The following is a 12,958-nucleotide window of genomic DNA, read 5'->3' as shown; positions in this document are numbered from 1 at the left end:
GCCATGGCGTTCCTACTCCTCATCAAGAGAGATGCTGGGGACTGAGAGTGAGCCTTTACAGCTTCCTCCTTTTCATAGATGGGGAAACTGAGGCTAAGGGAATGAATGGAACTTAACTGTGACAGGCATACTACCAGGCAATCTTTGACAGAAAATTCTAGAAGACGTCTCAAGTGAATGTAAAGCGAAAAAGAAGGCAACCATTTGCAGATATGAGATCCCCGTGGAGCACTAGGCAGGAATGTGATGGTCTCTGGCAGGCTGGTTCTCCACTCCATCTGTTGGATGTATGGGGCTCTCATGCCCGACATGGACCATCTGTCTCTGCTCTTTCTCATGCCAGCACACACTTCAGCATGGTGTCCTGCTAATTCGTTGGTCCATCATGTGACAGACAGGCTCGTCATCAGCTTCCTAGCACACAGCCTACCTTTGTACTACTGAAGGGTAATTCCATTTCTTCTCTTCCCTGATGCTCGTGTGTTTCTTTCTGCTCCCATCTCTCTGCCTCAGCCTTTCCTGAAAGCAAGTCTGATTGATGAGGGAGCGTAAGATACACCTCATCACACAGAACTTCCTGGAGGGAATCTGGTTGCCAAGTTATGGCACCCTTTCTCTTAACGGTGACTTTTAAGTACAAGGTAACTTATTCAGAGTTACAACACTACCTAGTGGGAAAGGGAACAGAACCCAGATCTTTAGTATTCCAAAGGCCATGTGTTTAACGCCTTGCTTTACTGCTTCGCCAAGAGTCTTAGCTGCACAACCCGGGAGGCAGTTTCAGTCTTATTGACATCAGGATGAATGATTCTTGGTCCTGCCTATCTTCTCAGGAAGCCATGTGGTTCTCCTAAAGGCAGTTGTGGCTGGTGTCCTGTCCTCACTCTACAGGTGGGAAGAGCTGTATCTCAGCTGCAGCCTCATGCCCAGGGAGGTGGAGTTGGGTTCACCAAGGCCGAGCCCATTCTGCAGCCTGACAGGTGACTTTAGGGGCCATGGCTGTGGTCTGAGCCTCTCATTTACCCGTCTGTTCCTTGTGTGAGTACAGGGGGCTGATGCCACTGGAATGTCTGAGGGTTGTAGGCAAAGAACAAGGGCTCCAAAGCACTGTGACAAATTTTTCTGTTTTTAGTATGTAAATTTGCTTTAATCTCTGATAAATGGTAAGTTTATACGTATACCAAAAAGTGCTTTAAAGTAAGCTTCTTTATTTTTTGCTCGTATACTTATTTCTTACTTTTGTTAATTAGCATGCATGATAATGGGTTTCATTAAGACATCTTCATGTGTCTTTGCACATCCTGTCCCACATTAGTTAGTAGGCTCCTTTCTCCCTTAAATATTCCTTCCTTAGTTTTCATGGCCCATGTATCCATCACTTTCTTTCCCTCCCCTCTCTTATGGCTTCTTCCTTTCCTCTTATGGTTCCTTTTCTAATTCCTTCATGTACACACACACACAGCACACCACACACACACACTACACACATACACTGCACATACACACACACCATATGCCACACACCACACACTACACACATATACAACACACACATACACACATACCACACAATGCACACATCTCTCACACACAGATCACACACACAGACCACACACACAGACCAAATACACACACACGCTATATACCACACACACAGCCCACACATGCTAGTCACACAAACACACAGACACACACAGACACACACACACACACACCATACACACATACATGTAAATGAAAATCTAGAACATGCATATGAAAAAATATGGTATTTGCTTTTCTGAGTTTGGTGTATTTTGCTCAATATAGTTATATGCATTTTCTATAAATGTCATGATTTAATTTGTCTTCATGGTGGAGTAAAATTTCATCTATTTATCTATCTTACACTTTTTAACCTATCTTTTTAAAAGACGAATTTCTGTGTGTTTGGCTGCAGATTAAAGGACTCCCTGAAGGTTTTGCTTATCCCAAGATAGGGTCCAATTATTCGGTCAAGACGGTGGAGAAGACGTGGAAGGCCCTGCAGGACTTCAAGGAGGGCAATGCGGTTTTCACCTTCCCCAACACTCCAGTGAAGTGTGCGGGCGCCCCTCAGAAGATCATGTACCTGTCAGAAGCCTACTTCAGGAAGGTGTGTCTCCTCTCCAGGACGGAGACAAAGGGCAGGTGCCACCACCCAGCCCCTGCCACAAGTCCACTGTTACCCCTGTCGTCTGACCTTTGTATTTCTAGAAGTTTTGTTCCACGTGTGCACAGTGACATAGCTGTGTGGAAGAGACCACACATCATGCACATTTGTTCATAAAACTCTTCTCTTCAATTAGACAAGGTTTCTCTATAGACTTAAAAAATATGGCGACAATCATACTGTACATACAGAGTATTCCATGTGACATGCTTTGAGACTGAGTCTAAAAGTTCACTGGCCAGCTATGTTAGAGATTGTCTAAATACTTTAGTATCTGTTGTTAGGCAACTGATTATAAAATTACACACACACACACACACACACACAGAGACTCTCAATTGCTTTCACTCAGTCTCAAGGTTATGAGTATTTTCTGACTTTTGATGCATGTATTTGCAAATAGGCAAAATGCCAATTTTAAAGCTCAAAAAACATTCTCATGGAATTTCTGAGCTTTTGAAAAGAGGTTTTGTTTTTTGTTTTTTTGTAATGAGGGTCAGGGAGGTTTGCCAAAACACCTTCTGTGTGAGAGCTGTGGAGTATGCTGGCATCCCGTAGTGTGGTCTTTCTGCTATCTGTGACCTTTACTGAGACACGGGCTCACTGAGGCATGGTTTGACTGGAGCCATGGTAGGACCCGAAGTGACTTGTGCTTCTTGTAAAAGGGCAGACAGGGACAAAGGGAAGGGGTGACTCGAGGATCTCTGTTTTTGGAGCCTGGCAGTGGCTCTGTAAACCACAGTAAATCTCGTAAGTGGGGAGTTTAGAGACAGCTTCAGCGATGGCTCACAATGCTGAGGAAGTTCATTGGGTTGCTTTGAAGTTCAACCAACTTAACTTCTTCTGGTCAAAAGCTGGCAAGATCTCTACTGAGGGCTTGAATTCTGATCTGGATGAAAAGAAGAAATGAAAAACAAAATGGCGGCTGGCCTAATCGTCTGGCTTTTCTCTTCCGTTTTTCTTAGACTGGAAAGCGACCCAAGGCTAATATCATCTTCAACACTGCTCTTGGAGCAATCTTTGGGGTGAAGAAGTATGCAGCTGCCTTGCAGGAGATCATCCAGGAGAGGGACCTCACCGTAAATTATAAACACAACCTTATTGAAGTCCGAGCTGATAAACAGGAGGCTGTTTTTGAGAACCTGGACAAGCCTGGGGAGACACAAGTAATTCAGGTGAGGGGCAGGCCGGTTAAGCTAACTGCCTGGGCTGTATCTGCTGCTCTGAGCAGCTGCTGCAGGGGACACAGTGGCACCTCCTTTCTGACTGCCTTCACAGCTTGCTGGGGAAGGCTGGTGAGCTAGGGCGAGAAGGAAACTAAAAAGGCAAGAGGGGAGAGACTGTGTCAGTAGGGAGTGGGGAGGGCTTATCTGCAGGGCCAAGTGGTTTTTTTTTTTTTTTTTTGTCTTATTTATTTATTTGGTTTTGTTTCCTGAGACAGCTTTGGAACATGCGCTAAAATGCACTCTGTAGACCAGGCTGGCCTCAAATTCAGAGATCTGCCGGCCTCTGCCTCCCGAGTGCTACCACCACCACCCGGCTACCTTTTCTGACACTCGAACTATGTCACTTGAGTTTTTATTGCAGTTTGGGAGGGCTTCCTCAAATGCAAGGCCCTGTGATGGTCTCAACCGTTGGTGTGTGAGAAACAGCCTTGTTTATGAATGGGAAGGAAGCTGTGGGTCTTTCAAGAATGACAGAGGTGTTTTTCATCTGTGGAAAAAGGTGTCTTTACACATCTTTCATCTGTGCAAACACTCGGCCCTTAAATTCTTTCTCAAGGGACTTGGCAGAGCCACCAGCCTCCTTTGGACGACTCTAGCCTGTGTTGTGTGCTCTTGGCCTTGGGCATCTGTTTCCTCTCCCACAGAGTGGGAATACTACTTCTGTAGAGGAATTATGAAGATTAGGACAAGACTGGAGAATGTTTGGTCACAGCATCCTGGCGGGAGCCACCAGCAGTGAGAAAGCGTGACACACTCACACTGTTCTCTGTACTTAATGGTGAAGGAATCCATCAAAAAGAATTTTGGATGAACCAGCGATTAGTCTTCTAAACATCAAAAAGCTAAATTTGAGTCTTTTTTTTTTTTAGCTTAATCTCTTTTAAAAATACATGGCACCCACTTTTCTTTCTTAAACAGAATACATTAACTATCATTAAAAAATGTTACTGATGGCTCAGGGGCACACTTTAAAAACCCTTTATTTGGAAATATCCTCAAACCTCGGAGGAGAGACGTAAAAACAAAAACGACAGAAATGAAATTGTGTTCGGCTTTAGCTAGAGTCACACGCAGGATCTTGCAGCAGTTGCTTTAGCTAGAGTCACATGCAGGATCTTGCAGCAGTTGCTTTAGCTCGATTATTTAGTTTCCCCTCAATCTCTGTTTCTGTTAATTTTCCTAACTATAGGTTGTGTTCATCAAGCATTGTTCTCCTTATTTATAGATTTTTTTCTGATAAACTTCCTGAGATAAGGGTACTTTTTGAAAACTGTGATCACAGAAATTAATCAGCTTAATCAATTTGGCACATCTGTGATGTTTTATCTACTCCCTGTATCCAGTTTTGTTGATTGACCCAATGGCTTCTACAGCGTTCATCCATCTCCAGTCCAGTTAGTTTGATGTCTCTTTAGTCGCCTTTAATCTGGGGCATTTCCACAGCTTTCCTTTATTTCCTGTGTTGTAGAACAATATAACCTCTAAACTTTCTCAGAAGCCTTTCTCATGTCCACCATAAGTTTTGCTTTGTGAGCATTGCACAGGTAACCGTGAGGTCCAGGGAATTGCATTCGCAAGCATACGGGCTCCTCATTGGAGGTGTGCTCTGGTCTCCTGTTCAGATACTGTCTAGTTTCTCCTGAATTGTTGTTCTTTTTCTCCTTTGCTAACAAGAAAGCCTTTAGAGACACATTTTCAGGACACGCGTACACTCCGCTCTCTGAAGTTTCACCCGACGTAGTAACCACTGATGATCCTCATCTACCGCACTTCCACTCTGGTGACTACAATATGGGTTTTTAGACCCCAGAATTTGATCCACATTTACTTGTAAGTGCTTGGCATTTTATCAGCAAGTTTTCAATTAATTACTGGCATGAATTCACAGATGCTCATTTTCTCCAATGCTTTAGTACTCATTAATGCTTTTATAATTATTTCCGTGGTCAAAGTGTCCCAGATTTGGTCCGAAGCCTCTTCGAACTGGCTTCTGTGTCCCGGTGACCCATTTCTTTCTTTTCTCAGCACTTCCGTGCTGTCTGCTGTGATACTTCATCCCTGCTCCTCTGGTTCGGTCTCCTCCAGATCAGGGTCCCTCACTGAACAGCTCCCATGCAGCCCCTGTGCCCAGAGCCCACTGGTGGCCGTATGGCTGCTAACTGTCGTTTTACACCAGGATCTCCACTCTTCTATGTGGTTATTGTCGTTGGTTTTGCTTTCCAGTTTTCCAGGCTGTCAGGAAGTTGTGAGTGGTAGAAGGTCCTCCCACCTTCAGACTTTTTAAACTTGCTGCTCCCGATTTTTTTTTTCCTTCTGGAAAGCAAGTGAGCCACAACTGTGACTTTTATGCAAGTGGAAGCAAATGAGCCATGAGTGTCTGTCCAGAGCAAACGTCTGTGCGAAAAGTGTGAGTTGAGCAAAGGAACTTAATTTTGTGTGTGTGTACACGCATGTGCGTTTATGTGGTTTCCAGCTGTGGTCTGGGTGTTAAGGCTGCAGGTAGAGACCTGGATGAATGAGCAGATGTTTCTTTTTTACCAAGTTCGTAAAGTAGGGAGATATTTGTGTCACCTCTGAGTGATAAGAGTTCAGCTCAGTTATTTCAGTTATGCTCTTAGCCTTAGGAATATCAAACAGGTCACTGGAGGTTTTCAAGTAACTGCTCTCAGTGCCGGAATCATCTAGCAAGTGTTTCAGATGTGCTGATTCCTGGGTCCCCATGACACAGATTTTGATTAATCGGCCTGGAGAGTGGATTGAGGATGGCTGAAGACTGGGTTTCAAACATTGCTCCCTGATTCTCATGTTCAACTAAGGTTGAGAACAGCATGTAAGAAATAGTGTGACCTAAAGCCTAGTGGTCTTGGACACTTTATAAACAGTGTGCTAAGTGGTCCACATCTCTCCATGTTCACTGACAAACAGACCTGGTGTCAGGGACTCATGCCCTCCAAAGGTCCCACAAGGGTATAAATGTAAAGAGTACCAACCATTTGCAACACGTTACTGAGCTTACGTAGTCATCTAACAGATGGTTTGAATAAATATAAATCAGCTTTTTGATGTCTGGCTTCTCAGTGATTGTTGAGTCCAGTGGAGGGCACTGGATACTAGGGCCTGCTGACTGTCACAAGGTTGAAATGATCTTAATGTGTTGACATTTTTACCCTGATGAGACATGAATATTGGAGTAAATGTGTCCTGAAGAAGACCTGACCATACATTGAAGTTGTGACATGTAATTGTAAAATAAAAGAAATAAGACATGACCTACAAAAAGTGGAAGAATATTCCATAAATACAAAGTTGACGAATGAATGAAAGCTTCAGCAAAAACTCGTCAAGGGCAGCCTTCATTTATATGCCTGGGAAAAGAAAACGTATCCCTGTATTCGCCACTACTTAATAAACCTAAAGGTAGACAAGATCCCTCTTCTCCAAGTTGTCAGAGAATTTTATAACTCAGTTTGTCCTCTTATGCTGGTGACTGACACTTTTCTTTATGTTGAGAGTTGAGGCCTATTTTGGAATGATCCTCACACAGTTCTTAATATGATATTTACAGGTTTCAGAGACTAAATATCTCCTTCCAGAATACAACAGAAGAATCAAACCAGACAGTACTAAGTCTGGGTCAGTACTAAGTTGAGGGTCAAAGAAAGATGGGCAGAAATGCCACTTCTCAATTTTTATAAAAAATGGGAGTATCAGCGAATTATTTTAGAAAATTAGTGAATTCTATTTCAAAATACTGGCTTCCCCCATCTCTTCTGTTGAAGGGCCATGGGCTCAGTAGAGGCAGATTGTATCAGCCTTTAAGGACAGCTGTTTAGTTTCTCATCCTCCACAGTAGCACAGAAGGTCTTGGAGAGCATATGGATCGGTATAATCCCTAATGCACAATGTTCCCTGCAGCCATTATGATGTATGAAATGAAGGGGACAGAGAAGAGCTTGTGGGTCGTAGAGACATTGAATAGATGATAATTGGGATGTTTTTGTTTTGTATAGTATGAAATGCTTCATGTCACACCACCTATGAGCCCACCAGATGTCCTCAAGACGAGTCCTGTGGCAGATTCTGCTGGCTGGGTGGACGTGGACAAAGAGACTCTGCAGCATAAGAAATACCCAAATGTGTTTGGCATTGGGGACTGCACCAACCTTCCCACCTCCAAGACGGCTGCTGCAGTAGGTAGGAAAACCAGCTCTGCTTCCCCTCTCAAACTTCCCAAGGTTTCTATCCAAACAAGAACAGAAGTGTAGTCCAAGCTTTCCTCATGCAATAATTTTAACAATATTATATTCAATAATGGAAAAAAAAAACCTGTTTTGTGGTTTAAAATTGACTTTGATTCTCCAAGACAGAATCAAGTCATCGATGTTGTGTGGAGAAGAAAGCAGCTTTTAAGGGCTTTGCCAAATTACCAAATTGTCCTCACCTGTCACAGAGACGGTTTTCAGGGCAAGGATGACCTGAAAGGGGTGACCCTTTCCTGGCTTTCTAAGTTCTACTCCTTTTCTGAGTGCTATGCTTGCATCTCTGCTACTCTTGGTCCTTGATACCGGGCAGGTTGGCTATTTTTCTTCCAGCTAAACCACTGGAGAGCCAGGGATGCATTTGTTTCTCTAGGAAATGCATGCAAGTCAATGAAAGCTTGCAGACCAGAAAATTGTTCTGTATAGACAAGCACAGCGGAGCATGCCCTGATTGGTACACGATTAAAGCCTCAGCCTGGAAAACTAAATTTCTTTACCTAGATGTTCTGCACTAGCAGTGATGGGAAGAATTGGCTTTTAGATTCTGTCCTCCACAGAGAGGAGCTGTCTTCTGTGGAGGCCGTAAAACATGGACCTCCCTGACGGTGGAGCGATAGTGTTTTATGTGAATTAGACACCCGTGGAGCATGTTGTGTTACTTTCATTTTCTAAACATTAAGAAAGACTTTCTAGCTGAGCAGTGGTGGCGCACACCTTTAATCTCAACACTTGGGATTCAGAGGCTGGCGGATCTCTGTGAGTTTGAGGCCAGCCTGATCTACAGAGCAAGTTCTAAATAGCAAACTATACAGAGAAACCCTGTCTCAGAAAACTAAGAATAATATCAAAACAAAACAAAAACCCAAGAAAGACTATGAGATCTATTGAATGTCTTTTTCATTGTCAACGATATTTATCTTCTATCTCTTTAATTTCAAATATCTGAAAAAATACATATTTGACTTACTATTCTTTATACTTTTGTATGTTTTTTTAATGAGTCATTTGGAAGTAGTTGAGGCATCATGAGATTTTGCCTTAAATACATTAACCTGTTTCTCTTAGAAAGGACATATTCTTCCATAGGTATAGGACAGTTAGTATGTCCAGGAAATTTAACATTGTATAATAAAACCATCTCATATGCAATCCAACCATATTTTCTCAAAACATCCATTGTAGCCTGTGAAATTATTTTGTCTAGTCTTAGATAAGGCTGAACTTCATCACTTAGTTGCAGTAGCAGTGCTTGCTGTTTTTTTTTTATCACAAAAAGATCTTTTAAAAATGTAGTTACATTTGTTTGTTTATTCATTTATTTATTATTTAGGGGAGTACACTCATGGGGGTTTAGACAGCTTGGAATTGGTTCTGGGGATTAAACCTAGCAACTTATGCTTGGTGGCAAGCACCTTTGCCTGCTCAGTTATTAGCATGTTTTTCTCTTGGTAACTATAGATAGTGCGTCAGACAATGCTTTTAATGCATATCCACATTACATGCATCTCTGTGGTGGGAATACCTGTTATGAGAGGCTCAGATTGCCTGGATTTTAGCCTATGCCAGGGCTTCCGAGCGACAGATTGAACACCAGTTATCAAGTGAAGCCTGCCTTCCAGCCTCGCCATCCCTCTAGCTGGTGTCTGAATTGCTCAGCTGTGTAAACAGCATCCCCATTGCTTTTACATCTGCTTTTTTACAAACCATGTTTTATTGTGTGATTGCTCCTGAGCTTACTGGAACGTCCTGCTTATACTTGGGTTTTTTCTGCTCCTTCTGTTTTACAGAACTGCAGCGAATGCTCATCTTTGTCACTGCACATGAATACTTGCTTGTGTCTTTCGTGTCTCAGTTAGGGTTTTTATCGCTCTGAAAAGACACCATGAACACAGCAACTCTCTAAAGGAAAATATTTTATTGGGGTTTGCACAGTTTCAGAGGTTTAGTCCAAAGTACCATCATGGCGGGACACGGTGGCATGCAGGCAGCCATGGTGCCCAAGAAGGAGCCGAGAGTGCTTGATCCGCAGACAGCAGAAGGAGCTGAGCACTGGTCATAGCTCGAGCATATATGAGACCTGAAAGCCTGCCCTCTTAGTGCTACATTTCCTCCAACAGTTTCCTGATAGTGCCACTCTTTAAGGGCCAAGCATTCAAGCACCAGAGTCTATGGGGGCCATAGCTATTCAAACCACCACTGTGTCTAAATAACAATGAGTCCAGCTTTTCCCAAGAATTTCTTACTAGCTTCTCTTCCCCAAGCTCCCTGAATGTCCTTGTGCAATACCTGGGTGTGCTTGCTTCCCAGACTGTCTAGACTACTGTGAGCAAGGCCATGTCTTACACATGGAATGTGGCTTCCTTGTGGCTTAAGTCTCTTTCATTGCTTCTCTACCACGAGACTCTTGGGCAAAACAGGAGACTGTAATAGATGGCAAAAACATAGCTCAGGTCTACCTACACACACGTACTTTTTCAACCTTGCTTTTGGGTGTGTCCACTTCCAGGCCTGGTTTCTCTGCAGTGACACCTAGAGCCAGCTTTTCTCCCTTGCCTTTGAGCTTGGCATCCCATGTCAGGGACCTCCTCATGAATTCTCAGTGCAGTTTCCAAAACCCTTCATGCGCTCGGTGGTATCGGAATCCCCCAAAGAGGGGGAAGGGTCCCTGTGGATGTCACCTTGTCAGTGATGAAGACAGCCACTGAACAGTTTCATTCAGTTGTTTACTTCTGGAAGAAATAAAATCATCTTTTTTATTTGAGTGCCAGTAAACTATTGTTTTTTAGGCAAAATTACTCTGTGGCCTGTCTTTGAACAACTAGTCAAGGAAGATTTCTGTATATGAAACCTTTGTTCAGTTCAATGGTAGTTTCCTATATATTTTTACCCAGTCTCAAAAATATTCCATTGATCCATGGATGATAACTAGTAGACCTACGTAATACATATTCTTTGACTTTCTGTGGAACTTATTTTTCTCTCCACTCTTTCTATACACACACCACACACACACACACACGCATGCACACATCTATAGACACTATCTATCTACCTATCATCTATCTGTCTATCTATCATGTATCTATTTATCTACCTATCTCTCATCTTTGTCTCTGTCTGTCTATCTATCTACCTACCTACCTACCTACCTACCTACCTACCTACCTACCTACCTAGGTTTCAGTCAGTCAATACTTAGAGAGGAAAGCCCAGTATTTGCCTTAGCAAGTATGCCTAGCAATCTAGGCTGTTTATTAACAGGGCTATAAGGTGACATAGAATATGGCACCCAGACCAAACTGATAACCACCAACCCCTAGCAGTAGGGGGAATACAAGTTGGGTAGGGTTACTCTTATCCTGTTGGAGAGGAAGAGGTCCTTAATTTCAAACTAATAGTGACAGCTTTGTGGCCTTTGATGAACTGAGGGGTCCTTTCTGATGGTCAGAACTTCAAGTGAAGGAAGAACAATGCTCTATTCACACAAAGCAGGCCTTGCTAATGGGACCTACTCTACGGTGCCATTTCTCAAGAATTGTCAGTAGCCGTCAAAGGACTCCCAAGCCTCAACCATACTTGCCGAACCTGTGACTCTCGATCCCCTTGGGGGAGTCAAATGACCCCTTCACAGGGGTCACCTGATACCATAGGGAAATACAGATATTTACATTATGACTTGAAACAGTAGTGACATTACAATTATGAAGTAGCAACAAAAATAATTTTATGGCTGAGGGCCACAGCACGAGGAACTGTATCAAAGGGTCACAGCATTAGGAAGGCTGAGAACCACTGCTCTAAAAGGTTGGGGTAGAATCACCATTAACTTGTTAATATTAATGTTATATGCAAACAAGTTTTCACGGAGACCTGAGGCTCTTCCTTCCCATTCTCTTGTAGCTGCCCAGTCAGGAATCCTTGACAGAACAATTTCTCTGATTTTGAAGAATCAAAAACCCACAAAAAAGGTTTGTATGCCTGTAAGAATTACTGCTTCATTTATCCCTTCCCCTTCTGTGTGAAGCTAGTGTTCTTCCACAATTCTGGCACTTTCTTATCAGTTTCTCCCATGTTTGGGCTTTAATTTTTGTCTTTAGTATTGTATTTCATTGCATAATTTGCATTTTCCATGGTACAAAAAAACTAGAACATATACACCAAAAGAAAAAATGCAGTTGCCCAGTAAATAATAAAGTCTCCATGTATTACCATAATGGAAAGAGCTTCTCACTCATCCTCATGATTTCAGTATGACGGCTACACCTCATGTCCACTGGTGACCGGCTACAACCGGGTGATTCTTGCTGAGTTTGACTACAGAGGCGAGCCTCTGGAAACCTTCCCCTTTGATCAGAGTAAAGAACGACTTTCTATGTACCTCATGAAGGCTGACCTGATGCCGTTCCTGTATTGGAATATAATGCTAAGGTAGGTGTGCAGAGGGATGTTTCTGGGGTCTTTTCAGCTTCTATACAAAGCAGGCCTTGCTAATGGGACTTGCTCCACGGTGTCATTTCTCAAAAATTGTCAGTAACTCTTAAAGGACTCCTGGGCCTCAGCCACACTTGGAGGAGAGGCTAGAGGAACGTTGGCAGTATCTCCCGCTTGTGATGGGGTGCCTGCCCTTCACTTCATTCACGGGAGGAACCAAATCTTCTGTCTTCCATTCTCAGTTCCCTTTTTGTTCCTAACTAAATTAGACAAATAAAAGTGCTAACGACAATAGTGTAATGAAAATCATTTTCACATGCCAAGTACTTTCTAATCTACTCCCTTCCTTTGGTTTTTTATTATGTTCGAGAAAAATTAAAAGTAATTAAGAGAACAGAGACAGACTCCAGTTCTGATTTACTTTTGAATAATGTTTCTACCATTTACTAGCTGAGCAACTTGATTAGACTATGTTTGGTTTCTTATCTGAGAAATGAAAATAACATTAGGGAGATAATACACACAGAGGCTGAGAATGGTAGGTGCTCAATGAGAAGACTACCACAAATTAATCCTTCCTCTTCACTCAAAGTAAATACCCTTTGACTTCTCCAGACACACATGAGATTGGTTAGGCAGGGTATCTACACCAGTGATCCTCAGGCCAGGATGATTTTGGAAACATTTCACAGTATTTGGAGACAGTTTTGGTTGTCATAACTAGAAGGATGCTGTTGGCAGCTAGTGAGCAGAGGTGTGCTGGGCCAACCCCTGTGATAAGGAGCCACCAGGTCTTAAGTGTCATTGAGGTTGAGAGACTCTGCCCTGCTTTGAAGTCATGAGGTAAAGCA

At 42.8% G+C, this 12,958-nt stretch overlaps 1 protein-coding gene across 1 annotated transcript in view; it reads left to right on the top strand.

Moving 5' to 3' along the window:
- Window positions 1-12,958, top strand: part of Sqor (sulfide quinone oxidoreductase) — a 37,744-nt gene that overhangs the window by 24,221 nt on the left and 565 nt on the right. Inside the window, exons 5-9 of the mRNA XM_050134121.1 lie at window positions 1,940-2,134; window positions 3,157-3,366; window positions 7,428-7,611; window positions 11,577-11,644; window positions 11,926-12,104. Of these exons, the coding sequence (XP_049990078.1) occupies window positions 1,940-2,134; window positions 3,157-3,366; window positions 7,428-7,611; window positions 11,577-11,644; window positions 11,926-12,104 (836 nt within the window). The remainder of the gene's footprint in view (window positions 1-1,939; window positions 2,135-3,156; window positions 3,367-7,427; window positions 7,612-11,576; window positions 11,645-11,925; window positions 12,105-12,958) is intronic.

The sequence above is a fragment of the Alexandromys fortis genome, unplaced genomic scaffold (assembly GCF_014885135.2).
Source record: "Alexandromys fortis isolate MF-2015 unplaced genomic scaffold, M_Fortis_MF-2015_v1.1 scaffold_6, whole genome shotgun sequence".
Classification (NCBI taxonomy): Eukaryota; Metazoa; Chordata; class Mammalia; order Rodentia; family Cricetidae; genus Alexandromys; species Alexandromys fortis.
Note: the sequence above shows the minus strand (reverse complement) of the source record. Positions and strands in the feature narration are given on the sequence as shown.